General features: G+C 62.0%; 1 protein-coding gene and 1 long non-coding RNA gene across 2 annotated transcripts in view; one reads left to right on the top strand and one right to left on the bottom strand.

Annotated features, from left to right (window-relative positions):
* Positions 1–1,718: 1,718 nt before the first annotated feature.
* Positions 1,719–27,827, bottom strand: part of KNDC1 (kinase non-catalytic C-lobe domain containing 1) — a 63,164-nt gene continuing 37,055 nt past the window's right edge. The window contains exons 13-31 of the mRNA XM_042960900.1: positions 27,297–27,459; positions 26,531–27,219; positions 26,051–26,195; positions 24,945–25,042; positions 23,706–24,094; positions 19,442–19,471; positions 15,053–15,146; positions 14,854–14,951; positions 14,168–14,388; positions 12,008–12,121; positions 10,774–10,921; positions 10,478–10,657; positions 9,752–9,958; positions 9,233–9,315; positions 8,807–8,957; positions 4,622–4,744; positions 4,477–4,536; positions 3,541–3,698; positions 1,719–2,259 (exon numbers count right to left, since the gene is read on the bottom strand). Of these exons, the coding sequence (XP_042816834.1) occupies positions 2,028–2,259; positions 3,541–3,698; positions 4,477–4,536; positions 4,622–4,744; positions 8,807–8,957; positions 9,233–9,315; positions 9,752–9,958; positions 10,478–10,657; positions 10,774–10,921; positions 12,008–12,121; positions 14,168–14,388; positions 14,854–14,951; positions 15,053–15,146; positions 19,442–19,471; positions 23,706–24,094; positions 24,945–25,042; positions 26,051–26,195; positions 26,531–27,219; positions 27,297–27,459 (3,383 nt within the window). The 3' untranslated portion in view covers positions 1,719–2,027. The remainder of the gene's footprint in view (positions 2,260–3,540; positions 3,699–4,476; positions 4,537–4,621; positions 4,745–8,806; positions 8,958–9,232; positions 9,316–9,751; positions 9,959–10,477; positions 10,658–10,773; positions 10,922–12,007; positions 12,122–14,167; positions 14,389–14,853; positions 14,952–15,052; positions 15,147–19,441; positions 19,472–23,705; positions 24,095–24,944; positions 25,043–26,050; positions 26,196–26,530; positions 27,220–27,296; positions 27,460–27,827) is intronic.
* LOC122231973 lies at positions 12,070–13,942 on the top strand. Its single transcript, XR_006209291.1, has 3 exons — positions 12,070–12,256; positions 12,530–12,654; positions 13,868–13,942. It is a non-coding gene; the product is annotated as an uncharacterized LOC122231973 (long non-coding RNA).

The raw sequence follows: 27,827 nt of genomic DNA, 5'->3' as shown, positions 1-27,827 counted from the left end.
CTGTTACGGTTGGAATGTTTATTTGCGCCAGACCCGCAGTTTCAGGCTCTGTGACACCACCTTTGTTAAATTCAAAATCTGAAAATGTAAGTGTAAGTGTTGTTTGGTAGAACATAATCCTCATATAAAAGCCAGAAAAAAACCCGAACTTGCGTGGCGGGGAGTGCCGAGTTCCTCTTATATTCCGTTTAAGCAGGACCTATGTGTCGCAAATGAATTTGTGTGGGAAACACATCTTGACATTACAAACTCCGTATTTTATCACAAGTAACTGTTTTCCCAGAAATACTAACAGCTGGTTGTTCTAAAGAATCTCCAATTCTGAGACTCTAGAGAACAGCCTTGGGTCTTGCAACGATGTGCAACCTAAGATCGGTGGCGCCTGGGACGGTGCCGGGGAGCCTGATCTCCCCGTGTGGGGGCCGTGACCACACCTTCCTGGTCCCTGTACACCTGGCCGAGGGGGTCTTCTGGCCGCTGAGCAAATGCTCAACACCAGCTGTTTGGAATCCAAGCCTCGGGGAAGAGCTTGGTTGCATCCAGGCGGCGAACGTCACCTCCCCCGCGGTTCTGACGTCACCTCCTCCGCGTTCTGACGTCACCTCCCCCACGGTTCTGACGGAGCGCTAGCGAAGGCAAGCTGTGAGAGCCCGGGCGTAGGCGTGTGCAGCGCATGCTGGCTGCTGGCGGCAGATGGACCTGGGCCACAGGCCTGAGGCCCCCAGACGGGGCTGGGGGAGGCTCTCAGGGCCCCTGAGGCCTTGAGTCGGCTTTGGAGCCGCTGTTTGTATCCTGTGTGCTTTGCCAGGAAGCAGAGCCTCGAGGGCCTCACCAGGAACTGTCCTAAGGGGTGGGGGTTGGGCAGAGGCCGCGGGCACTTGGGGGGCTGCCGGTGTGGAGCCGTGAGGTGCTCCCTCACCAGCAACCAGAGGCGGGGCTGCCTGCTGGGGCAAGGGCTGCAAAACTCAGGCACCCCCACTTGGCAGGAATGGGGGTGAGCTGAGCTGGGCCCCTAAAGGGGAGGTCTGGAAGGAGGGGGTCAGGGGAAGGGGGGTGTGGGGGAGGTCTGGGGGTAGGAAGGGGAATTTGGGTGTGGGGGGAGGTCTGGGGGTGGGGAGGGAGAATTTGGGAGGTCAGGGGGTGGGGAGAGGGAGGTCTGGGTGGAAGATGGGTATAGGTGTGAGGTGTGGGGGGGGAAGTCTGGGATGTGGGAGGAGATCTGGGGGAGGTCTGGGTGGAAGGGAGGGGGATGTTGCGTGTGGGGGGAGGTCTGGGGGTGAGGAGGAGGAGGAGTTTGAGGGATGGTCTGGGGTTGGGGAGGGGGTATTTGCGGGTTAGTAGGCCTGGGGTGGGGAGCGGGAGGTTGGGAGACAGGGGTAGGTGTGAGGTATGGGGGAGGTCTGGGGGTGGGGAGGGGGGTTTTGTGGGGTGGGAGGAGGCCTGAGGGTAGGAGTGTGGGCCCAGGCTGGGGCTTGGGCCACTGGGAAGGAAGCCTCAGGGCCCCAGGGGAAGGTTTCGGACGCCCCTGGAGCCTATGGTTGGCATGGGGGTCAGAGGTCAGTTTGGTCCTTGGTTGCTGGGCAGACATAAGCTGGACTCAAGAAAACAATGCTCTGAGTCAGGGTGGGTGGCTGTGGGGTTTTGGGGGGGCGGGATCCCTGGAGAGTTGGCAGGGAGCGGTTTATCTCTAAGAAGTATAAATGGGTATGTGGCTCCTGGGGAGTTAACTTATTCTATTTTTGTGTTAATTTTAAAATATAGTTTTAAACTAGCAGCAATACCCCAACCTCCACCAGAGCCCCCATCCTCTCCCTCTCGGCAAGGCCCTCGAGCCTCCACCCCCCAGAGCCCCCCGGGCATGCACCCCGACGCCTCGGCTGGGCCCTGGCTCCTGCACTGGGGGTCCCCCGTCCGGGGCAGCAGACGCTGGGCTGCACGGACTTCCTGGGCCTGGACGGCAAGCGGGCGGCTCTTTTCTGCCCCAGTCCTGTCCTCGATTTGGCATTCTCATCACATCCACCGTCCCGTTACTGGAACGTGGCTTTCATTCTCCGTAACTTGTCCTGGATCTTGCGGGAGTGCTTCTCGCTGGTGATCTGGTGGAAGGAGGCCCTGTTGTCGGCCGCCAATGTGGAGATGTCGGCCCCGCTGAAGCGGGCGATTCTTTGCTTGAGGTAGGACTGCAGCTTGTGGTCGGGGGCAAACGTGTAGGGGTTCTCCTGGAACGCGTGGACCTGACTCACCACCTTGGCTATGTTCCTGTGTCGGGGAGAAGCGAACCGTTAGTTCGCACGAGGCCGCGGCTTGGGAGTTCCCGGCGTGTCACCGGAAACGTCTAACCCAAACCTCTTCTGGTATCAGCTCTGGGTGAGTTTCCGTATTGATTCTGACGGCCAAACCTCGTTTCGTTACTCAGGCCTGTTTGTCTACCCACACTCCCATCCATCCCTCTGCCCATCCGTCCACTTTTCGTCCCACAAACATTTACTGAACGTCTGTGTCGGGTCTGGTCAGTGCTGAGGGTTCCGACGTGAATAGACCCCAGTGTCAGCCATCGAGGGCCCGCAGAGGAGAAACGTGAGGTAGGGAGATGCAGGGGCCACTGGGCACATGCTCCCCTCAGCTCTGTGTTCAGGGACATCACCTGACAGCTCAAGAGCCACCACCGTGGGGGCATTTACACCCCGGGGCTTGGCTGACACTGTGGAGCGGGGCTTGCCTCCCCTCAGAGCTGCAAGTTAAACAGAGGCCACACAGCCCCGGAGGTGGGGGTGGGGGTCGTCCAGGAAAGGGGGAAGCCGTGGGCTCCAGGCACGTCTTCCCGTCGCGACTGTGGACGGAGATGGTCCAGCGTAGGGGACCAGGCTCTTGGATCCAGACGTGCAATAGAGTTAAGAAGAGGCCTCATTAGGTCTCATCCCCTGTGCCTTCTGGATCGTGGCCTGCCATTCTGCTGACATGGATTAACGTGCACTGTGGTGTCTCTTAAGCACTTTTTAAGTTGGTGACCGAAAGGAGGCCTTGCACATAGCAGGTTGGAACCGCTGGGCTCCAAGGCCCCTGGGCCGTGCCTGCTGAGGCCCGCCCTCCACCCTGAGTGCAGCTGGACTGTGGTCTGACCAGCTTCCACCTGACTGTGCACGTGGCTGGTGTGGAGAAGAGATGGGAGGAGAGCAGGGTGGGTGTGAGGCTGGGGGGTGGGTTGTGTGGGGGGGGTGGGTGCAGGCCCACTGGAGAAGGGCTGGCCCGGTCCTGAGACACGCGGGGGCGTCTCGGAGGAGGCCCGGAGCTCCCAGGAGAGGTGGGCTGGAGGCCCGGCTTCTCCGGGCACGCTCGCATCCTCCGGGGCAGAAATGAGCAATGGCCCGCTTTGGCTGGGACTGCCGCGGTGGCTTTCACAAGCGGCCCCCGGTCTGTACCCCCCAGGCATGCCGAGCGCCCAGGGGTGTCGGGCAGGGGAACCACGGCCCCGCAGGAGCGGGCTGTGTAGACAGCTCTAGGGCAAGGGGCCCATGGGGCCGTGGGGAGCAAGGCCCTCACCTGAGCTTGCTCCATCTGTGGGCCCCGTTAGTCATGGTGAAGCCCCCCGTCTCCAGCTGCTGGACGTGCATGGCCAGGAGGCGCGCCGAGGGCAGAGTGGGCTGGGCCCGGAAGCGCCGTCCTTCCATAAGACACAGGCTGTCGCTCTTCAGGAAGACCTGGGGGCCCAGCCGGGGGCGTGGGCAGGGGGAGACAGGTGAGAGTCAGTCCAGGGCCCTCAGCTCAGCCAATCCCCTGCATGGGGCTGCACAGCACTGATTTACATCCAATCCAAAGCGTGCCTGGGATGACTGGACGGGGGTCGGCGGTGCGGATGTCTGAGACTGGCAGACACGGGGGACCCGGACATCCAGCAGAAAGCCGCACGCGTCCCGCTATCGTTTCCTAACCTACTCTCTGCCGGGCTCCAGAAAACAGCCAGGTGACCCAGCTGCCCAAGTGACAATAAGACCCAGGCCGGCCGGCTTCAGGGACCTGTTTCCGGTGTCAACCAAGGACACGCAGCAGCCCTCCCGCCCTGCAGGGGGCCGGGCCCGGGGTGGGGGCCGCGGGGCCTCTGCTCCTGCTGCCGCACCTGGGGAAATGCCCACCGTTCCAGCGCTTCCTCGTTTCTGATCTCATGAGCAAGTGCCTCTGTACTTGGGGAGAAGCACCGAGGCCAGAGGGCCAGCTCAGCTCGGTCTGGTCCTCTGGGCACCTGTACCCTGGGCACTGGCCCCTCGGTCTCTGCCCAGCTGAGTGGCAGAGGCCTCACGGGGAGGCGTGCAAGACCAGGCTAGCCGGGCTGCTCCACGCACGACTCTGAGGGGGCCGTGTGGCCTGGGGGCCACGATGCAGACTCTGCCCGGTGAGCCCCGCGGAGGTGCACACGGTGCGTCCTTAGGGGAAGCCCCAGGTGGACAGAAGCTGCCAGAAGCTCAGGCACAGCACCAGTACCTCCACGGCTTTCAGCTCTTCCATGACCTCTGCTATCTTTGCGGGTAGAATTCTCCAGGCCTAAAAGAAAAGCACAGTGAACCCCCGTGGCCGTGCCGGTGCCCACACGCCCGCCCCTGGCCAGCACCCCCCGGAGGTGACTCACGGGGGACTGCCTCACTGCGAGGTGCTCCAGGCCGCCCAGGATCTGCATGGCTGTCGCAAAGTTCCTTTGCTCGTAGCAAGACTTCGCGATCAGCAAAAATTTGGACAGTAAATTCACCTGCAACTGAAACCAGAAAATGACACGTTCGGTGTGTTCCGGGTTAAGACGAGCCGGTAGATAGCTATATCTGAGGACCCGTTAGAGTAACCCAGCACCAGGGCACCCAGGACAGGAGGTCCACCACCCATGTGGGGAGGAGGCAGGTGGGCTCCGGTCTCAGAGGATGGCTGTGAGGGGCAGGAGGACGCTCATGACTCGGAAACACAAAACGAAAAGGCAAGCACCCAGTAGGCACGAAGATGTGAAAAGAAGTCAGCCTCCCTTCTCCAAAGCAAAATCTCTCCCAGGACAAACCTCTGCTCTAGGAGTGAGACACACGGGGCAGGGGGCACAGCTTTAGGACCCGGAAGGGCACCCCGGAGCCGATGCATCTCGTGGCCAAGAGCAGCTTCTCATCTGCCTGGCGCGACTCCACTGCAGGAAGGGCTTCAGCGCCTGACCAGGGGTGGTGGGTCCACGGGCCCCACTGCTCCTCTGCGGGTGGCCAGTCAGCAGATTTGGCAAATTCACCAGAGTTGATAGGAACACCCGGTGGGATTCTCTTTCCTAACAGCATGTGCCATTTCAGAGGCCTGAGGTCCTGGGTTCATGGACCCACAGATAGCACTTGGATTTCACACAATTCCAGAGGCTTCTAGAAGATTCTAGAGAATTCAGCTGACCCCTCATTTCAGAACTGCCTCACCTTATAAACTGTCACCAGGGCCAGGGCCTTCCTTCAGGCGGGAACAGTTGCCTGCCTGTGGGTCCCAACCACATGCCTTTCCACTGGACTTGACCTTGTCTGCGGTGATTCTGATGCCATCGAAGGTCACACAGATGGGCCCCTGGAGCTCATCCACCACGGTGGCCTCCCAGCTGTCTGGCCTGAGTGCTTCTTAAAGAGTCTTGGAAAACATTTACTCGCTCATACTTTTTAAGTTGACATCCCACTTTTTTCTTCATATATTTAAACAGATGCAAAATAGGGGTGCCTGGGTGGTTCCGTCAGTTGTGTCCAACTCTTGACTTCGGCTCAGATTTGTGGGATTGAGCTCGGTGCCAGACTCTGCTCTGACAACACGGAGTCTGCTTGGGATTCTCTCTCTGCCCCTTCCCTGCTTGCGTGTTCTCTCTCTCAAAAATAAGTATTTAAATAGATGTGAAATATGTAATTTCCAGCACTTTCAGATAAAACTGTTCCATCACATTTTTGTTTTTAAAAAAATGTGGTAAAAAATATGCAGTAGAAAATTTACTCTTGTAAGCACTCTTAATAGAGCTCCGCAGCGTTAGTGACACTGGGTTGTGTCACAGATCTCTAGAGCTTTCTTCTGGTAAAACTGAGGCCACAACTGTCAAACAGCTACCCCCATCTCCTGCCCCCACCTTTCTACCTGCTGTCTGTGTGGCTGGAACACCCCCAGAGATCTCCTAGAGTGGAATCACAGCATTTGTCTTTCTGGAACTGGCTTGTTCCCTGAGCATGACGTGCTCCAGGCTCAGCCACGCCAGAGCCTGTATCATGACTTTATTCCTTTTTTTTTTTTTTTTTAATGTTTATTTATTTTTGAGACAGAGAGAGACAGAGCATGAATGGGGGGAGGGTCAGAGAGAGAGGGAGACACAGAATCCGAAGCAGGCTCCGGGCTCCGAGCTGGCAGCACAGAGCCCGACGCGGGGCTCGAACTTGTGAACCACAAGATCATGACCTGAGCTGAAGTTGGACACTTAACCGACTGAGCCACCCAGGCACCCCGACTTTATTCCCTAGTGTGGATAGGCCACATTTTGTCTACCCACTTGTCCGTGGATGGACCTTTGGGCTGCTTCTTTCTCTTGGCTGTTGTATTCTGTCACTTGGAAAATTACCTGAAGAAGTCGAAATGCGGTTTTGCCTTCAAACCCACCATTATTCACCTAAAAAAAGTCAACAAGTTTTTCTTGAAGGTGACAAACTCCACACCATTTCTTGTTCTTCACCTCGTACTTCCATCCCGTTTTCCCCAGCGCGTCACGTGCGTGGGATGCATGCTGTCCCCAGGGCCCCGCTGCATTCTCTGCCTCAGAATTTGAATGTTGACAGTTTTCTGTGACCACAGTTGACAAATGGAGAAGCCAGTCTTCTGGATTGTTCTGACATTACGGTAAATAACACACAACACGTGAAACAACGCATACGTCGGAACGTGACAAACACTTTTGTCGAAGGTTCGCGTGCAGTTTCCTTGGAAACACGTCCCCCGATGAGCCGCACAGGCTCTTGTCCCCGGTGGTTCCTGCATGCGGCTGAGTACTGCCCGTGTGGATGATTCTGTCTTTTGCTCGTGGGGACACAGGGCCCGTTTGCGACAACAGGAGGCGTTCTGCCCCCGTGACACCATGATCCCTACTGTCCTTCCAGGCTGGGTGCCCGGGTGTGCGCCCAGAGATCCGCTCCATCGTGCTGACCGCCGGGCCCGCAGAGGTGTCGTGCCGCCCCGTGTGGGCCTGCTGGGCAGGCACCCGCAGACTCGGGACACCGAGCTCACCTTCCCTCTCAGGCCGGGAGGGGGCCTTCGTCCCTCTTTTTGGGGACTCACATAGGGATGATCCCGGGAGGGCCGTGGAGTGGCTGTGGATTGTCCTTGGACCGGTCCTTGGAAGTCCTCGTGAGGACTAACCACACAGGCCCCTGTTTGAAGTCCTGGTTTAGGGAAGCTACGTTCCGATGTCAGGATATTTGTAACGTCGTGGATTAGAACAGACCGGGTAAGCCCAGGCTCCCTGTTCCCACATCTTGGAGAAGTGAGGGCTAATAAATCTCTGAAGTGCGAAAATTCTCCCCGACGGGGGAAAATGTAGAGAACTCTGCACTTGCTAATGGGTCTTGGGGTCAGGGGGACGCAGAGAAATATTAAAAAAAGAAAAGAAATTGCAGACAGGTGCTGGAATAGACCTTTCTGTGCTTTGCCATGTGATGGGGGGGTGGTGGCCCCTGTGGGCTCAGGGGCGGCTCCGGGGGCAGAACGATGGCGTCCCCCACCCCTGAGCTCCCCTGTCATGCTCAGCCCGGGGGCAGCGGTGATGGGGATCTCGCAGGAGGAGCCCTATGTTTGGGCCAGAGTTTGCCCTCAGGTTGCCGCCGCCTGCGAAGTGGTGGGAATCCGCCCACGGGAGGAGCCCTTGTGGTCCCAACCTCATTCCTCAGCATGCCAGTGTGGCAGTTCAAGTGGGCAGGACTCGGCGATGCCCCGTGCCAGGGCTGGCCTCAGGTGGCAGGAAAGCGGAGGCCTTCGGGATGCACCGGGGCCCGGGGACTCCGTCCTCCCCCAGCCCCTCGTGAGTGAGTGGGAACCCGGAGGGAGGCGCCAGCTCTGAGGCAGGTGACTGTCCCTCCTGGCCAGCCTGGTGCACTGCCGGAAGCAGGTGGGTTAGTTCAGGCTGAGAGACTGGCCGTCAGGGGGAAGGCTGGCGGGGCGTAGAAGGGGCCCTAGGACGGCAAGACCTTCACCTTGACTGGACCACTGACCCGTTTTGTTTATCCCACGAACCTGCTGAGAACACGCACTGTACTGGCTGCAGGGCTGTGACAGGAACCAAGCTGGTCCCCACCCTCGAAAAGTTCAGGTTAGCGGGAAGGCCGGGAGTCACAGTTCCCAGCCCTGTGGCTGCGTATGTGAGTGTGAGAGGGAGTGGGTGTGAGAGGGAGTGTGAGTGTGTGGGTGTGTGTGAGGGAATGAGCACGTGGCTGTGAGTGTGTGAGGGGGTATGTGTGTGAGGGAGTGCATTTGTGTAAGACTGCACGTGCACGTGTGACACTGTAGGTGTGCACAGGCACACACGTGGAAGTTGCACGGACGAGGGGCCGCCACAGCGCTCAGAGCCGGTGCGCGTTTGCGGTGTTAGGGTCGGGGTGTGACAGACGGTGCCCGGCGGGCGAGCCGGGTGGTGTGCCTGATGCTGTCGACAGAGGCTGTGACACGGCTCTCACCCTTGCTCGGGCGGAGTCTGAGAACGTGCGCGGAGAACGGATGACTGGGGCCCCCCGCGAGGCGCCGCGCCCTTGCGTCTACACCCTGGCCCTCCTGTGAGACGGGCACCCACCTTGGAGGTGTGGCTGGTCACGATTTCAGCGGCCACCCAGGTGCTGACGTCGTCCGCACTTCTCAGAAGCTGCAGCAGGTACTTGTCCTGGACGTAGTTGGGCAGAAACAAGCTGCACGTCTTGGCGGTCGGAGGCTCGGAGGAGCTGGCCCTGGAAGAGACAGGCATGTGCATCCCGGCGAGGACGTGCGGCCGCGGCCCTGCCCGGGCCCCCGGGGCCGCAGGGGGCTCTCCGGACCCGGGTGGGGCCAGCAGGATGGGCTCTGCGGAGCGGGGAGCGTCTGGCTCCGAGGACGTTTGTGACATCGGCGTCTCCCTTTGGCCAAGAGTGTCCACGAGACACTCAGGGGAAGCCCCCAAGCCCCTGCCACCAGCCATCTGTCTGTCCCAGAGCTCTGGGGTGACGCCCCGCAGGTGCACACTCACTTGGGGATGGCCACGCTTTTGTCCATGACGCCCAGGGCCCGGGAGTTTAAGAAGTGGACGGGATGGCACTTTTGAAACAATTCCTGTCGGAGACAAGGACGCAGATGTTCAGGGCACCTTTCCCAGGGCCCTCGTGGACAAGGCAGCATCTCTGGGGGCCTCTTTGCCCAGCCGTGGTGACAGCAGGTAGGATCACTGGGTCACCATCACCACCTTCACCCGCCAAGTGACTTGGGGCCCAGGATGGCGGGACACCTGGGGCGGGGCTCAGGGCGCCAGGAAGGAGGAGGCCCACAGGGCGCCCTCTAGCGCTCGCGAGGCGGGAGTGTCAGGGACGCGGGCGCCGGTGGGCAGGGGGAGGGGTGGGAGTAGGAGCAGAGTCCGGGCCTTTCCAGAGCGCAGCACCCCCGCCGAGTTCACTGCCCTCCGCACGTCCGCCCAGCAACTCCAGAGAGCCAGCGAGGGCTCCCCGCATCCCTCCCCGTGGCGTCCCCGCACCAGGCTGGCCGGCCCCGTCACCTGCTGCAGCAGCGTCAGCTGGGAGAAGAGCTGGTGGGTGCTGTACTCCGTCAGGAAGTAGGGCCCCTTCTCATTGGCCTTGGCATAGGGGCCGTAGAAGTCCTCGAAGAAGCAGGGCTTGGGCAGGGCGGACGCGATGGTGTACTGGCGCTCCTTGTGGTGGGGCAGCGCCAGCCCGTTGCCCCGGGACAGCCTCCAGGGGAAGCTCTGCAGGGCGAGGTCAGAAGGTGCTAAAGGGGCGGGAGGAGCAGCCCCGAGGGGAGGGGGTGGGGGTGGGGAGGACCAGGAGGGCTCCAGGCCCTTGCTCAGAGAGAGAGCCGCAGAGCCAATCTCTCCCACCCACCGCTCTGGGACACCTGTCCTGGTCATTTCAGCAGGTCCCCCCCCGAAGTGTGGCGCTGTCCCCATATATTATGGGCAGGTCCCTTCAGACCCAGCCCCCATCCTAGGCCATTTCCTGGCAATGATTTATTCCACTCATCAGGAACGTGAGGTCATCTGAGCACCTGGCCGGGGCCCCTGCACTGTCCTCGTCCAGGGCGAGGACGGGCAGGAAGTGCCAGCCTCACAGGGCCGTGCGTGTGTCTTTACATGTGTCCACACGTGTGAGCGCACAAGCACGTGTGTGAATGTGTGTGTGCATGCGTGCGTGCACTGCGTTCTCTGGGCTGTGCTGCCTCTGCCCCAGGAGACCCCCCGTCCCCCCAGTCCGGGAAAGGCCCCCACCTTCCGGGAGATGCCGTCTTCCGAGAGCCTCTTACAGAGGGCGTTGAGAGGCCTGGTGTCCTCCTCTGCCTCCTTGGGGCCCTCCAGGTCTGTGCCACGTGAGGTGCCCTCGGCCCGCCGGTCAGTGCCCACCTCCAGGAGGCCCAGCAGGTGCTCTGCAGAGCCGTCCAGGGGCAGGATCTGGGCAGAAGCACAGGGTGGTCACTCGTCACCCAGACAGGGCTGGTGGCTCTCACCCCGAGTCCTGCCCACGGGCACGCGGGGGCTGCCCCGGTGCCGGCTCTGGCCGCGCTCACCTTGGAAGAGAGGAAGTCCTCCAGCCTGCCCAGGAGCCCGGAGTTCCGAGTGAAGTCCACGGTGTAGCAGTCTTCCAGCCAGGCCTGCAGGAGGCAGAAGCTTCGCTTGTAGATCTTGGTGAAGGTCGAGGTGGGGTCCTGGTGAGCCCTGGAGGCAGACGGCAGAGACCTAAGCTTTACCGGGTCTGTCTGCTGCTGGGGGTCACGCACTGCCCAGCAAGGGGGCGTGAGTGGGGTCTGAACGTGGCTCTCCTTCGAGGGGTGTTTCAGCCCTATCTCGCCTGTGTCGGGGGACAGAAGAGAGAGGCCGTGGCCGCATAGCTGGGCCTCGGGCTCGGCGACTCGGGACAGGGGCCTGCTGCCTGTCCGCCAGCCTTGCCTGGCGCCAGTCCTGAGGCACCCGTCACCCCTGCAGCTCGGGCTGAGATGCCAGGGGTCTGGCACACGGTGTGAGCGCACGCCACGAGAGGCAGAGTGGGGGCCTGGCTCCACACGTGCAGGAGTAAGGGGTACGGAGGTCTCCCCTGCGAGTCCCCGCCCCAAGGAGGGAGGTGATGGCTGATGGGCCAGGCAGGCGCAGGGAGCCTGTGGTGACGACAGGCCAGGTCAGAGAACAGGCCAGAACAAGTCCATACATCCTTCACTGACTGCAGTCCTGGGTTGCCTATGCGCTGCTGCTGAGGAGGGCTGAGGGCCTGCAGGACAGCACCCCCCTCCCCCTGTGCCCCCACCCAGGCCACCTGCCCCTGCCCCCACCCAGGCCATCCCCTCCCTGCCTCCTCCATTAGCATCGGTGGTCTCTTCTGGCCACTCTCCCCTCCTTTAAAAAAAGCTTTTTTTTTTAAATGTTTATTTATCTTAGAAAGAGAGAGACAGCGTGAGCGGGCGAGGGGCAGAGAGACAGAGAGACGCAGAATCCCAAGCAGGCTCCAGGCTCTGAGCTGTGAGCACAGAGCTCGAACTCAAGAACTGCGAGATCGGGACCCGAGCTGGAGTCTGACACTTAACCGACTGAGCCACCCGGGTGCCCCAGCCACTCTCCCCTCCTGCTGCTCCCTCCCTTCTCTGGGCTCCTCCTCCCCTCGCACCCTCCCTCTTGCTCTGCCTTCTCCGCCCGGGCACAGCCATCATCCTGGCCAGGGTCGGCAGGGCCCCCCTTGCCCTTGACAGCCATTGACAAGGCGCCACGGGGTCCACCGTGCGTCTGTGTGGCGCCTCGTGGGCCGGGCCGTACCTGGACAGGGTGCTGTTGATGCGGTCCAGCAGGAAGTGCAGGAAGTCGTGGGGGGTGCAGAAGTAGCGGAAGGTGTACAGGAACTGCTGCACGTAGCCCTCCAGGAAGGCGTCGCTGGGGCGGAGAGGAGGTGCTCAGAACACTGGCAAGGCCAAGGCTCGGCCCCGCCCGCCCGCCTCCTAGCTCCATCTGTCCCCCACCCCGGGCTGGGCAGGCATCTCCTCCCAGGAGGCCTTACCTGTGCTTCAGGTAAGCGGGGAGGGAGGGCCCGGCTCCCCACAGCCCCCGTTAGCAGTTCTGAGGTAGATGTGAGAGAGAGAGCATGTGAATGTGCGTGAGCGAGAAGGCGTGTGCGTTCCGCGTGTGTGAGCACGTAGATATGCGCGGCCCTTGCCAGGAGAAGCACTTGGAGAAGTAAAAGGTGTGTGCGGGTATTGGTAACGTTAGGGACTCCCAACCATTTCTGGCGGGAGGACCTTCTTTAACATCGAGTTTTAAGGCACCCTCGCTATCCGCTTCTAGAACCTGTTTGGGGGGACTCGTGTGCGCAGGCAGTGACCCCCGCCCCCAAACTGGAAGTCACTACATTAGAAAGGAGAGCTGCTCGTTGTGCCCCAAAGTTCTCAGTTTCTTCAGGGCAAAACCAGGTAGGTGAGGGAATGAGCGTCCCCTGCTCGCAGGGGTGCCCCAGGGAACCCCAGGGCGGGCGATACCATGCAGGTCAGTGACTGAGTCCCAGAAAGAAAGGTGCAGGGGTCCTGGCAAGGCTCCTGGAAGGGGCTTCGGGGTGGAGGCCTGGTGTCTGGAGGGTGAGGGAGCCTAGCCACCTGGTCACCCTGGGGCTCCTGGGAGATGGGGCTGCTGCGGCCGGGGTCAGGTCCAGCCTGCCCCACGAAGGGGGTGCCTACGGGGTCTGAGCAAGGGCTCTCCCCTTGTTGGAGGTGCTGTGCACGCACATACACAGCACGCCGCGTAATACCCCTCAACACACACACGCACACCCCCCCAAGCACACACACACCCCACACACACACGCACACGTGCACATCTCCTGTATTTGCACGGCCAGCCCTCATCGGGCGCGTGGTCAGGGCTGGTCGGAGGACCCCCGCCAGGGGAAGTCTCCCAGCACAGTCGGGTACAGCCCACCTCGGGAGAACACGGGAAGAGGCTGCCATCCCGGGAGGCCCAGGACGCCTCTGCTCTCAGGGTACTTCCCTCGTCCCCTGACAGCCCCCAGTGTCCCCTGCTGACACCTGACTATCAGTTCTGGGACCACCACAGCCTTCAGCTCAAAGAGGGCCCCGGGGGCCCCCAAGTGTGTCACGGGCCCCCCAAAGCCAGAACCGGGGGAGGCCTCCACCATTGTCTGGGAAGGTAGTCTGTACCCAGCCCTGACCTGCTGGCCCCCGTGGCGTGGGCCGGGCCATCGGGTCAAGGGAACCTGCCAGGAGGCCCTGGGCCTGTACCAGGGGGACACGTGGCTGTGCCGATGGACAGGGCGGGCACAAGGGTGGAGGGGCCAGGGGGCGGCCCGGGGATCCCTGCGAGCCTGGGTGTGAGTGGACTGGTCCTCCATGCTGCGGGGTGAACGCGCCCCTGTGCGCGGATCAGTCAGAGTGTCTGAGGCACCAGTGCAGGGCTCTGCCGAGAGGCGGTAGCTGCAGAAATAGTTCAATGAGTGGCTGAGACCAACCGCACTGGCGGTCCCTGGGGAGCCACACGATTAATTAAGGGGTGTTTTGACCCGGCAAAGCGGATGGAATCCAGGCAGGTCTCTGAGGCTCCCGTGTGTGTTTAAATTCAGAAGTCCCCTGGGCTGTTCACTGTGCATCCCACATCCCCTGTCTCTCTTCCAAGGCACCTGCCCCGGCACAGCTGAGACCCAGACGCCCAGGTCTACAGGTGCACGTCCAGCCAAGAGCCTGGCAAAGGAGGCAAGCGGCCGCTGACACGAGGCAGCTTAAAGTTCTGATTCAAAATTTTCTAAATTAAAAGAAGCGCCAACCCATCTCCGATGAGGCAAAGACTTTGCTCACCTCATTCGCCTTCCGGGGGCCTGTTTCTTTGTTTCCATCTCCCTCCTGCTTTCAAAAGGCACGCGGGGGCCCAGGGGAGCCCACAGTCCCCCCCCACCCCCCCAGGGGCCGGGGGCTGCACCTGGAGTAGAGGTAGGCCATGAGCCCCAGGGGCGTGCCGGCCTGCAGGACGCGGGCCTTCCTCTGCCTGCCGCCGCGCGGGTGCTTGCTGACGTTGTAGAAGATGAGGGACGAGGACTCGTCCAGGGGGCTGAAATCCAGCGTGTCGCAGTGGGCCGCCGAGATGTTCACGATCACCGGCAGGGCGCAGGGCTCCAGGCCCCACCGCTCGGCGTACATGACCTGTGTGTGGGGTGGGGAGCTAGCTGCCTCTGGTTGACCTGCTGCCACCGGGGGCTTGCAGGACACGGGTGCTGAGTCACTCTGCATGGCTGTGGCTTCTCAAAAATCGCGTCACGTTTTCATGATTTTTTTTTTCCAGGGACTGATTTCCCGGGTATCCATCCACAAGAGCATGAAGGCCTCTTGAGGGAAGGGGAAAGATGGGAGGGGCAGGGATGGGAGGGGGCAGATAGGGGAGGGGCAGGGATGGGAGGGGCAGAGATGGGGGGAGAGATGGGAGGGGGCAGGGATGGGAAGGGCAGGGATGGGAGGGGCAGAGATGGGGGGAGAGATGGGAGGCGGCAGGGATGGGAAGGGCAGGGGTGGGAGGGGCAGAGGTGGGGGAGAGATGGGAGGGGGCAGATAGGGGAGGGACAGGGATGGGAGGGGCAGGGGTGGGAGGGGCAGAGACGCAGGGGGACTTGCCTGAAGATACTTCTTGACCAGTCCAAGGAACTGCACCTTGCACTTCATTTCTTCCAGCTGCCCTTTCAGTTTGGACAACATGGTCTTCACCTCGGAACCTGGGGGCAGGAAGAGGTGGCACAAAGTGGTCCCCTGAGCTCCCGGGGGGTGGCCCCCTTTGTCCAACTCTGTGCTCTGGCATGTGGACACGCAACACTACCTTTGTTTCGCTTCTCTTTCTGTAAGAGCTTCTGGTAGAACTTCAGAGTCTTCCGGTAGTTTCTTTTCTCTATCATGAGCTGCTGCTCCAGCTCCTAGTGAGGAAAGAGCCCGTGAGCCCAGGCGACCGCCCTCCTCCCTCTGCAGGAGGTGCTGGCGGCCCAGGCTCCACTCACAACAGGCTTTCCGTCTGTTGTCTCGAAAGCAACTGCTCAGCAAGGCCTACCCAAGATGCACACACGGAAAACACGTTAGCATGCAGGGACACACACGTGAATCATGTGGAAGTTCTTGGGAGGAAAGCTGTCAAACAGCCACAGAAGGACTATCTGTGCCCGCGAGCTGGGTTGTGAGGCCTTGTGCTCTGATGCAAGGACACTAGGAAATGTGAAGGGAAACCGCGCTGAAACAGCGGGGGGAGGCCAGCAAGGGAGTTCTCAGCCCACCGCCCGGTGAAGTAAAGACCCAGCAGGGACCTTGCAGGTGGACACACTTCAGCACCCCGCAGGAGGAAGGAAGGTTTCCTCCTGTCCTGGCAACAGCCCAGCCAGTGAGAGGTAGTCATGGCCCAGCCAATGAGAAACTGCCAGAGCCCAACCAAGGCGGGACTGCCATAACCCAGCCAATGAGGGGCTGCCACAGCCCAGCCAATGAGAGACAGGGATTCCACTGAGCCGCTTAAGAAGATTACAGACTGCCAGGCCCCCAGCAGCCCCCAGGATCCCCGCAGAGGAGGGGGTTGGTGGACAGGGTCCACAGCTTGGGCCTCGCCCTATCCCTTTGCAACCCAGGCCCTGCCTCCTGGCCTTGGCTCCACCCCTGACACCTGCCCTGGCCCACGGAGGGTCTGTCCTTCTGGAGCGTTCTCCAGATACTACTTCCGGCCGGTTGGGAGGGGGCCTGGCGCATGCCTACCGCGTTCCTGGTCCTGGGAGGGGCGGGGGGGGGGCATTTGCGGCCCGGGGAGGTCCCTGCAGGACCCCCATGCGACCCCGCACCTCGGCCCCGCTGCCCGGGGGACCCCAGCACGGAGTCCCTGCCACAGACTCGGGGCGACTGGCCCCAGTTCCTGCCGCGGCCCCTCGGCCACCCTGCGTGGGGACAGTGGCCTGGACGTGTGGACGCTGCCGCCTGCGGACCGTCCAGAGGGCCGCGGTGCCAGCGGAAGTTCCGCTGGGTCACGTGTCACTGCCCACCAGGGAGCCCAGCGACAGAGGTCTCCGCTCCCTCCAGGAGAATTTGCATCTTCAGGGAGAGGAGGCGCATCCTCCTGGGAGGGTCCACAAGGGTGCTCGCTCGGAGGGGCAGTATCCCCCTGGCTCTGTCCTCCAGGGCAGACAGTCTGGGTTCTTCTCTTACACAGAGGGGGCAGGAAAGGCCGCAGGGCAGGCCCGCTCAGGGCAGGGAATGTTGGAAAGGACCAGAATCCAGATGTGGCCCCTCCCTTCAAGGAGGGAGCTGACAGATACAGCCTGGCCCACTGCCCCCACCTGGCCAAGCCCAGGGCTGAGGAGGGATGTGACCGTGGAGCAGTGAGGGGTCCGGAAGCCAGGCAGGTCCCTGGGAGCCGGCCTTGAGCGTGGGTCTCCAGCTGGGGCTGTGGGGTGACTTTTCCTGTGGGTGGGCACAGTGAGGGACCAGACTGGGGCCGGGGACCAGCGAAAGGTAGGTGTTGGCTCAGGGAGGTCTCAGACTCCCTGGGAAATAACTTCCTGTTAACAGCTTCAAGGTGGCCCCAGGGCCCTGAAGCGGCCACACTGACAAGAACCTTAATCTGAAAGTCAAATACACTGTGGTCTTCACTTGGGGACATTTAATCACCTCAAACCCAAACAAGCTTTCCCCTGATCTTATCTAGCTACAACTATGGACTTTGCTTTATTGGTAGCATTTATTTCTGTATGATTTTGTAAAATAAAAAATGCAGGTGATATTTTAATTTAAATATTTGAATCCCTTCTCTCTGGTGGTTTTACTGAAAGGAGGTTCACGTGGCTGTCTTCTTCACGCTGCTATGTTAACAACGGGGTGGCAACAGCCACAGCAGATGGTAGGAGCCTCTAGGCCCAGGGCAGCTGGGGGGCAGGGGCCGTGCCTGGTGTTGGGGAGTGTGGTGCAAACACAACCACATGGCCCTGCCACATCTCGGTTGGTCAATCAGATCCCCCACGGCCTCTGAGTGCAAGCTGCCGAGGGCAGGGGAGGAGTCACGCATGGGGAGGAGGTCGATTTAGACCTCGAGGGGAGACCCTCAAGGGCAGGGGAGGAAGCCTGCCGAGGGCATCTCGAGCTGCCCCAAAGCTGCCGATGCACCGTTTGGCTGGGCCTGTGTTTGAGCAGAGCGTGGGATTTGACACCACGTGGTCCCGGGTCCAAATCTTCCTCCCCTACTTGACAGCTGGAGGCCCTGGTCACCAGCTGCCAGGGTGCGGAGGAGAACGGGCCCCCAGGGTACATGGGGGCAGGACTGAAGTGCGCCTCGACGTGGGAGCCACTGGCCGTGTGTGGCAGCTCTTCTATTTAAGTGGTGCGAAAATGTCAATTCCTCGGTCACGTGGGCCACACCTCAAGGGCTCAGTTAGCCACACATGGCTGGTGGCTGCCCTGATGGATGGTGCAGATCTGGAACATTTCATCGTTGACGGCAGTCCCGTCAGATGGCACAAATCTCCACACAGCGGCAGATGCAGGTGGCCCCGCAGAGCTGTGTTCGCGGAGGACTCCTCCTCTGCCTTCTGGGTGTAGGGACCTGAGTGTCTCTGCCCTCCATGCATGCTTCTCTGTGACCTTGGCTTTCTGATGATGCAGTGGCCCCTGCCGGAGAGGGGAAGGATGGCCTGGGCCCCGTGTTCCAGGACTCCCCCCCCCCTTTTGCGTGGCTCAGAACAGCCATGGGGAGAGCACCCTCTGAGGCCACCCTGCATGAGGCCCTGTCCAGCCCTGTCGCCCCCTTGCACACTTGTCCAGATGCTGATAAGACCCCTTCTCCTGGAGCGGGTTTGTGGGCACTGGGGCCGATGGGTCACACACCTGCCAGAACGGGGTTCACACGGTCTCGTCCCAGGTGAGCGTCTCGGCAACCTCAGGTTTTAAGGTTGGGTGTGAAGTTTGTCAGTAACACCTCTCACGCTACTGAACTACAGCCTGGTTCTTTGGAAAGGACCATTTTGACTGATTTTAAACTAAATCTATGTGAATTAAAATTCACACAGAACGGATGATGGAGAAGAAACATGGGAGCCGGGCAGCACGACCATGGCCACACTTGGCAGAAGCAGAAGGCGTCCTGGACCACGGGCTGAGCCGGACTGGCTGCGTCTAAATAAAACACCCAGGATCATTCGAGGTTAGGCGTTTCCCCTGGCCGAACCCAAGTGAGGGTTTTTTTCATCACACACCATGGCCTTTGATTTACACAGGCCTGAAAGCTGGCCAGTGCTGGGGAGGAGACAAAACCACAGTCGGAAGGACGCTGGAAAACCCAGAACTTGTAGGCAAAGAGAGAAAAGAGGGATTGAAAGAGCGGACCTACGCCGGCTGACTCCATCTTGTTCTGTGTCCTTCACCTTGAGTGACTATGTCCCCGACATGGCCCCCTTCTGGGAAAATCGCAGAAACCTCAGACCACGCCTCCTCCCCTTGAGTGACCTCCCGTTCACCCGTTCAAATTTCCCGATCAAAACACGCCCGGCGACCTGCGTAACAGGACTCCGACCCTTCCCCAGCCAATCAGCTGAGGCCACGGCCATTACCTCACCAACTGCCCCTAGACCCCTATAAAACCTTTGTGCTTTTGAAATTCGCTCTCTCTCCCCGGCATCTCACCCCTGCCTCAGTGCAGGTAGGGGATGGAGCTCGAGCTAGCTCGAATAAAGGCTCTTTGCTTTTGCATCGGACTCGGCTCCCTGGTCTTTGGGGATCACGAATTCTGGGCATAACAGGATGAACCGAGATCAGCGCCATTCACCTCAGCACTGAAAGCAAAGCCCGTTTTAACAGCAGGCCAAGGGCAACAGAGGACCTCCGCGCTCCGTGTGCCGCCTCAGAGATGCTGTGGCCACGCGGAAGGCGGGCTCCCAGCCCCCACTCGCGGCACGTGCTGGGGCGCCAGTCGTCACGCACTGGGTGTGCAGGTGCTGCTGTGCGGTCAGGGACGGACGGAGGGAACATGATGCCCTCTGGTTGACCCCCCACCCCAACGCCTGACCTGTTGCACACTCGCTCTGTTTGGGCAGCAAATGTGGAAGTGTGTCTAATGGTTGTTTTATACCCTTCGAGTTTGTCTGGGGCTCCTGTTTTGAAACAGACATGGTGGTTCTCAGAGAGAAACGTGAAACTGGCGGCCTGATCCAGCCCACCCAGGATGCAGACAAGGGCACGGGAAACTCACCTGGCGGCATTCGGGTTCCAGCAGAGACGCCTTCCCGGGCGAGCAGGAACAGAAGGGAAAACACGTCACTCCACAGCTTCCCTCAAACTGCCTGCTTCCTGCAGACCGTCCCCCGTGGGAGCCGCCCGCCGAGGGCCGCGGGACCGGGCCCCACTCTCAGTGGTGGCAGGCCCGGGGAGCCTCGTCCCAACCACAGGGTCATGGTCCGGATAAGAATGGACGCGGGTGCCAGCAGCCTTCTGGGCTGAGCACGTCTCCGAGCCCACTTTCAAGAACAGTCTGCACACGGTGCATGGGTCACCCACGCTCACCAGTGGGTGCATCTCCCTGCAAGGGGCCACCACCCCGAAGACAACACAGAATTGAGGACAGGGCCCCGTCAGCCTGGGCCAGGCACTCGCACAGGTGAGAGCCACCCTCTGTGGCTCTGAACTCAACGGGCTGGAAACAGGGCAGCCGGTCCATAGCCGCCCAGCAGGCGTGACCTGTGATGTCAGAGGACATGACTTGTGACCGCAGAAGGTGACCTCCGACACAGGCGGCACAGCTGGACTTCTCATCCCCCCGTCCCCACAGCTGTCGGGGGAGTCGGTGTGGGCACCGCGAGCCGCCCTGGCTGCCACCCTTGTCCCCCAGGTCAGTGGGGCTCCTGGGTCGCGGTCCCGCTGTGGCCAGGGTGGTGGGATGGTGGTGGGTTGGGCTTGAGGGGCGGGCGAAGGGGGCTCCCCAGGGATGCTGCCCGTGTCTTCTCTGTCACTCAGAGCTTCACCTATGGTGACATCTGCAGGTGTCAGTTCAGGTCCCCGGGACCGATGGTCGTCGCTCCCCTTTTTTTCTCAACTAATTTTAAAATTTTTATTTAGAAATTTTTTTGTGACAAAATAAACATAACATAAAATTTACCATTTTAACAAATTTTCATCGAGCTGTTCCGTGGCATCCAGTGTGCTCACCCCCCCATCCCCAGGACTGTCTCATCCTGGCAGGTCTGTCCCCCATCAGACATCGGATCCCCGTCCCCTCCCCCGTCCCTGGCAACCACTGTCCTCTCTCTGTGGCTGTGAACGTGATGGCTCCGGGGACCTTGCGAGGGTGGAGTCACACCGGGCCTGTCCTTTTGCCTCTGGCTTCTGTCACTGGGCATCATGCCCTTGGGGCTCCTCCACGCGTGACGGGTGTCTCCCTCCCGCGAGGCTGGGGGACGTCCCACTGTGCACAGATCATACATCTTCTTTATCCACTCGTCTGCTGATGGACACTTGGGCGGCTCACACCTGCTGGCTCCTGGGAACACCGAGCGAACGCGTCCCCTCGAGACCCCGCCTCCGGCTGTTCCGGGCGCACAGACGTGGGGCTGCCGACCCACTGATAATTCTGTGCTTAGGGTTTGGAGGCATCTCCAGCGTTTTCCACGGCGGCGGCCTCATTTCGCGTTCCCGCCAGCCGTGTGCAAGGGTTCCAGCTTCTCCTCGTCTTCCCAACACGTGTTCCTTTCTTTCTTTTCCAAATTCCGGTACGGGCCACCCTACTGTGCGTGAGGTGGCGCCTCGCTGTGGTTTCGATTCGCTTTTCCCTCACGACTCACGACGCTGAGCAACCTTTTCGTGAGTTTGGCTGTTTGTGTGTTTTCTTCGGAGCGATGTCTGTGCAAGTCTGTCGTCCGTTGTTCGGTGCTTGCGGAGTCCTCTGTGTTCCCCACATACTCTGGAGCCTGAGCCTTTCTCAGACGTGGGATTTGTAACTGTTTTCCCCACTCTGCTGGTGGCGTCCTCTGATGCGCAGGTTTTCATCTTGATCAAGCCCAGTGAATCTATTTTTACTTCTGTTGCCTGTGATCTTGGTGTCGTGTCCAAGAAATCATTTCCAAATCCAGTGTCACCAAGCTCCTCCCCTGTGTTCCTCCTTGGGTTTTAGCTCTTGTGCTTCGGTCTCCGACGTTCTGGCTAATTTTCGAAAGTGCTGTATGGTCCGGGCCCGACCGCTCCTTTGTGCAGCCGGACACCTGTCTTCCCAGCGCCATTCGCCGTGCGGACTGCCCTCTGCCCTCTGCCCGCCGGCCGGGCCTGGCGGCCTGTCGGCACTCGCGTCGGCGGGGACTTGTTTCGGGCTCTCCATCCTGCCCCACGGGCCTGTGCGTCTGTTCCGTGCCGAGACCACGCGGTGGGGACGGTGGCAGCTTTGTGACAAGTTCTGAAACCAGAGGTGCGGATCCTCCACTTTCGGTCTTCTTTGTCGCGATCGTTTTGGCTGTTTGAGCTTCCTTGAGATTCCACGTGAACTTAAGGGTGGCTTTTCTATTTCTTCCAGAAGCACCGTCGGGTCACTGCTCTCCTTTCGGGTCAGCCACCTGTCTCAGTGCGGACGTGTGGGTACGCGCCACTTCGAGTCAGAAAACAGACCCGCGTGGTTCCTTTAGTTTCCACGCGGAAACTCAGACTGCTGCCGCTCCGGGCGCCGGAGCCCTGTAGCTGCTTCCTCGGACTTTGGACGTCTCCCGTCTTGTTTCGTCATCTCCTTACTTTCTGGCACGAGATGCCCCAGCTCATCTTCACGCGTCCCGGGGTCGGCGACTTCTCCCCGGAGCCCCGGTCCCTTTGACCGGAGGACAGTGTGCTCGCTGCTGCTTCTGGGCCCTATCGGCAACACAGCTGGGAAGTGTGCGCGCGTGAGTGTTCCGTGAAGCGTGTTTGTTCCTCACCGCCTCCCAGCGCTCACGGTCTGTGGGTTCTTCTCATGGGGACGAGCATTGGGACGCTCAGGATCCCGTGTCAGGGGAAGCTGTTCCGCTCTTGGTGACGAGGCCTACGCTCGTCTTGGGGTGTCGTGAGCCGTGACCCCGTCGCTGGTGCCCGCTCTGTTCTCTCACCACCTGTGCAAGCCCCGTACCCTCCGTTTCCCATGACCGGGAGTCTGATGTGGCCCACAGTCGTGCCGGCACCTTCCGCCACATGTAGTCTGTTCACTTTCTATTTCTGGGAAAGGCCCCCGCGGGTGCAGAACCAGGGCTGCCAGCTCCAAGCGCAAATACACGTTACAGGAAAGGAAGTGCGAGCGAGGTCTGCAGGCCCCCCAGCGGAAGGAAGGGGACCGTCGGGCCTGGGAGCTGTCCTCTCTGCCCGCGGCACTGGACTCCAACACAGTGGTGTGGAGCTTCCTTGTGGTCCCAGAGGAGGGCGCCCTACATGGGGGCCACCCTGCGCACCGGGTCCCCACAGGAGGCCCCCAGCGCACGAGCCCAGGCCTCCGAGTCTGTTGCCTGAGGCGGCACATGCAGGGCCTGCGGCACGACGCCGGGAGGAGCGGCACGGCTCCACGGGGCACGGCCGCCGTCCACACGTGCGTCAGGACCAGGCAGGGCCCGTCCTCTGTCTAGCGCAGGGCTGAGCAGTGCAGCCAAGTTGAGGCAGTGGCCGGAGGCCAGCAAGGCGAAAACACCTGGGAAAGGTTCAGATGGTGCTGTGAGGGCCGGGGCGACGCAACGTTTCTGGGGCTTGTGCTTGGAGGCCAGAGGAGGTGAGTCAAGCAGGGGCGGGTAGAGGCGCCAGGGCAGGATGCTTGAGCGCTGACGGTTCCTTCCCGTCTGCTCTGCTGGGGGGGGGGGGGGGTCGCACCTCGTGCGCCTCCGTGGGAGCCCCTGGTCCCGGGGGGAGGCTACAGCCCAGGTCAGAGCGGCTGGTTATGGGGAACCTCGGGTCCAGATCTCTGGGGCTCTGCCCTCACCTAAGGACTGGCCTGGCCTGACCACTCTCAGGTTTGTGCCCTCCTGTCACCCTGCTGGCCCGGGAGGAGCCTGGGCTGCCCTGACCAGGATGGCGCGGGGGGAGGGGTGGGCTGCTCGCAAGAGAAGCTCAGGCGGGGCCAGATGGAGCTCGGGGCCCAGGCTGAATGGACTGCCATGGGCAAGGCGCCTACGGCACTTTTCTCATCACGGTGGGTGTGCTGCCCAAGGGGCAGGAGGCTGCCTGGGGGGAGGGAGCTGCACCTGCCTGGCCCACCAGAGACGCGGCCTGAACCCAACTGTGGTCGCCCTCACGAGGTCCTCTCCCGCCACGCGTGGCCCACTTGCCCAGCTCACAAAGAGACAGAAGCCATTTCCTACCCCAGATGTGGAGGGGGTGCCCAGACCAGCGGGGGCCACTGGTGGCGGGCGGGGGCCACGGAATGGGGCACGGGGAGGGGCTCTGTGCACACCATGCCCCACTGCCTGCCGCCACGCGGGACTTGCACCCCCTCCCCCAGCACCGGGCAGCGGCCCAGGACTCACCGGGCTCTGGGCGTCGGCATCCATGGCCCCACCGGCTTTCTGCCTTGCCAACTCCCGCACGTAGCTGTAGACGTCGGCGCCGAAGCAGTCGGCCTCGTAGAAGGCACTGCACCAGCCGGGGCTGCAGCTCTGGAGCTCCGCCGGGCCGGGGTTCACGGCCAGGCCGCCGTCCTTGGGCCGGGGCAGCCGGGCCACTGCCTCGGGGCCCGCACCCTGCTGCCCGTGCTCTCCGGCCTCCGGCTGCTGTTCCCGCTCGGCTTTGACCGACTTCTGAGGCCGGAATCCCACCTCAAAGTTACCCCGTGAGAGCTCGTCTGCGTCCACGTCGGACAGCGGCGGGGGCGGGCAGGGGGCTCGGCTGACGCGAGCGGTGGCCGGTTTCTCCTTCCCTGCACAGGAGAGGATGGCCACCCTCGAAAATGCAGCTCGAGTGGCAGGGTCCATCACCAGCTCTTCACAGAGAAGCTGACTGCGCTCAGACGAGCCCCTCGAGACGGCAGGGTGCCCCCCTGAAGAGGGTTCTGAGGGTTCAGGGCAGGGGTCCTGCCTCCCAGGAGGATCCCTCAGATCCCCTCCCAACACGGGCTGTCCCGGGGTGGGGGAGGAGACCCCTGGGTCGTGAGCTGCTTGTGTGTAGATGAGGAGAACCAGAATGGACGGAGGGCCAGCAGGGCGCTGGGGGCCCGGTGGGCGCCCTCACTTTGCTCTCAAACTTCCTGGAGTGCGCACGCGGTAGAAGGGTGGGGTGAGGTGCCTGTGCTCGCCACCTGCTCCGATGGCCGTGACACGTGTGATCACAGTCACGCAGCCTGACTCCTACAGCCATGCCCCACTCCCACGGGATCCGTGAAATTACACAGATTTCCGGCATCCTGCAGCCTGTGCTAACAATCCAGGAAAATAACCCTCAGACTCTTTAACTGGCACATGTTTCCAGGAAAGAAGCAAAGATTTGTCCCATCACCAGGCTGCTGGCCAGCGACTCCAGGAAGCAGAATGTGACCCCCCGGCCCCCAGTGCACTGGGCTCCTGCGTGCCACCCACCTGCGGGCGTGGGAGAGCCCCCTCTTCCTGGCACAAGGTCCCCAGCTGGCGAGCCCTGCTCTGGGTGCCTTTGAGAGGACACTGGGGTACCCCGGGGCAAAGGGAAGCCCCTCCTGGAATTACCCAGCCACACCAAGAGAGTCAACGTGGACCCCGCCATGGAGAGTTTTTGCCCCAATGGAGCCCATGTCTTACCCGCCCCGTGCAACGACGGCCTTTTGCTGGACAGTGAGCAGCCACTTGGAGCACTAGTCCCGTCACCCTGGGGCTGTGACACGGCCTCCTCTGAAGCGCTGCCATCAGAGGGAAAGATGCTTCAGACGCCCCTGTGGCCTGGCCCGTCGGCCCCCCACGATGCCACAGCTTCCCTGCACTGCCTTCCAGCAGGAGTCTCTGGGCGGATGTGCAGAAGCCCCCAGAGCTCACCCGACGTAAACACACCTGGGCTGCGGTGGGGGCCCACCGGTGACCTGGCCCTCCCCCCTCCCCCCCCCCCGCCCAACACGCACCACTTAGCAGAGGCCCCACCCAGCTTCCCGAGGACACCCTGACTGCGGGCCACAGGCTGTCACAGAGCACCCTCCTTCCAGAACAATTAAGGGGCCCAAATAATTGGCACAGGGCTTTCTGGAGGTCAGTGCTGTGAGAATGCGGGGCGTTGGCTGCCTGTGGGCCTGTGAGTGTTGGGACCCGGGGCGGGGCAGGCACCGGTTCCGGGTGTTCAGCAGTGTTGACCTGTCTGCACGGGGCGGGCAGTGAACACCGCAGGGCGGTCTCGCGGCTCCCACTGCCTGGTGCAGTCACGGGGACGGGGGCGGGGAGGGCTGTAGGTGTGCCTGGGGCTCAGGGACTGGGTGTCGGGGCATCGGGCCTCTCCAGGCACCCCCCACATCGCTGTGGACAGTCCTCCAGGAGGGGATGGGCCGGCCCCGGCAGAAGAGCAGCAGGGCAGTCTCTGAAGGGGCAGGGGGTGGGGGGACAGCACAGGGAGGGTCCCCATCCACCTGCTGTCACCCAGCGCTGACCCGTTCCCTGGGGGGCGTCCTCCCCTCCGGGCCCCGGGTCACTCTGCCTCCTCGGGCCGGTACCTGAGCAGGGGCTGTGCCTCCCACACTCTCTCTCCCTGCCCACAGGAGCCCGGCGCCCGCAGGGTGGGCTGCAGGCCTGGCAAGGGGGACCCTGGTGGACAGCCGAGTCTGGGGAGGGTGGGGAGCTGGAGCCCAGGGGGGTGGGAGGGGGCGCAGGGAAGGCAGCCCGGGGCCTAGAGGAGGCGGAACAAGGCCCCAGGGTGGGGGACTCACTTCTCCGGGGCCGATGCCCTCCCGTTCACCACGTGGAAGAGATTGTGCAGCAACTGTTCCCCCCAGTACAGGTCACAGAACTTCTCCGAAATGGCCCCACAGAACGTGGCGTAGGTGAGGTCTTTCAGGGCGTAAATGTATTCCCCTGGGTTTGCAAAATGACAGTGGCCAGTTACCACGTGGGAGAGCACCTTCCGTGCTCCCCGCTCTCCAGGGCGGAAGGAGCTGGCAGGGGGCCGGGCGGGGGCGCCAGGGCTCTAAGTCCCTCTTCCTGCCTAAGACTCTGCTGCCGGCCGAATCCTGGGGGGCTCAGCTCTGCCCCCTGAGCTCTTGGTGCAGATGGATGAGTGGGGGGCCCCCTCTTTGTGACGACCCCAGTTCCCCCTTCACACGGACCCCCTACAGTGTACTGCGTCCCCCCATGGCCTCTCCCTGGTCCTGGGGCTGCTCCGGGGAGCCCTGTGGTCCCCCCCGTGATACCCATGATCAGAGCCTCCAGCCCGTTGTCCAAGTAGCCGTCAAAGGCAAACTCCTCTTGGATGAGGCGCATGGCCTCCTGCAGCGACGGACAGGCCGTCCTCTTCGGGAGGGGTGAGGCGTCCACACTGGGCGGACAGAGCTTGCGGTCTGCTGGCAGGGGCCGCTCGCGGTGACTGTCTGGGGCCTGGTCATCCTGCTCTGGGACCGAGGTGCCCTTGGGGCTGTCTGGACTCGCCTTGGCCAGGGAGGGGTCCCTCGGGGCTGACGGGGGACCCCCCGGCTCCTGGTCTGGGCCCTCAGTGGCCTTGCTCCTGGGCGGCTTGGCTGGGTGACCCAGGTCATGGCGGGCTGCACTGGACCCTGGGGGCCGAGGCCTGAGGCCCTCGGAAGAGGCTCCAGGCAGGGCTACCGGGTCTGGCCCTTGCTCCGTGGGGGGCACCTGTGCCTTCAGGGGTGGGACAGCCGTAGAGGATGCAGGCATCGCTGGTGAAGCCTCCTCCGGCGGGCTGGCCGGGGCAGGGGGAGGGGTGCAGGGGTTCCCCTGGCCCGTGTCTCTCGGCACGGACTCTCTGAGAGGCTCTGGGGCTGCTCCCTGTGGTCCGGCACCCGGTACCAGCTGGTCAGGAATCTTCTGGCTGGGGGCTGCTCCATGGGTCTCGGGAGCTTGCTTCGCAGTGCCCTCCCGGTCCCTGAGAACACAGAGAGAAGGAGAGAGCGCTGAGGAGGGGCTCGGGGACCCCGCCAGCTCCGGGATGGGGCTGCTCACCTGGCGTCACCTGCATCTGGTGCCAGTACAATGGGCTTGAAGTGTGTGGCTGCCGAGGTGAAGGCGGCCGGCAGGGAGGCGGCCGCTTCGCAGCAGGAGGGTTGAGTGGGCACGGGCCCCTGCACTGACACCAGCCTGGTGTCTCCGCCGACCTGAACAAAGCCTGGGGACAGACTGCGCGTGAGTGCGGGCCCCGACATGCCCTGGAGCAGCTCCCACCTCTGCCATAAGGTGCGCTGGCTCCTCCCCGCCCCCGCGGGTGCTGCACCCCTCCCCCCGTGGGGCTCCAAGGGGACTTTGACAGGCCTGAGGCGGCCAGGGCCAAGGGTGGCAGAGCTGGGAGCCACGGAGAAGGCCACGGATGGGAGGAGGGGCTCTTCTTTGTGCTGCAGGATGGGGGTTACCACCCGGCATGACAGCCAGGCTGGGGGGAAGACGGGGCAGGACAGGAGCTGGGCAGCGGCACGTGGATGTGGACACGGGAGCGTGACAGGGCCGTCAGACCAGAGGTGGACAGCCAGGCCGCCAGGA

The sequence above is a fragment of the Panthera tigris genome, chromosome D2, assembly GCF_018350195.1.
Source record: "Panthera tigris isolate Pti1 chromosome D2, P.tigris_Pti1_mat1.1, whole genome shotgun sequence".
NCBI lineage: Eukaryota > Metazoa > Chordata > Mammalia > Carnivora > Felidae > Panthera > Panthera tigris.
Note: the sequence above shows the minus strand (reverse complement) of the source record. Positions and strands in the feature narration are given on the sequence as shown.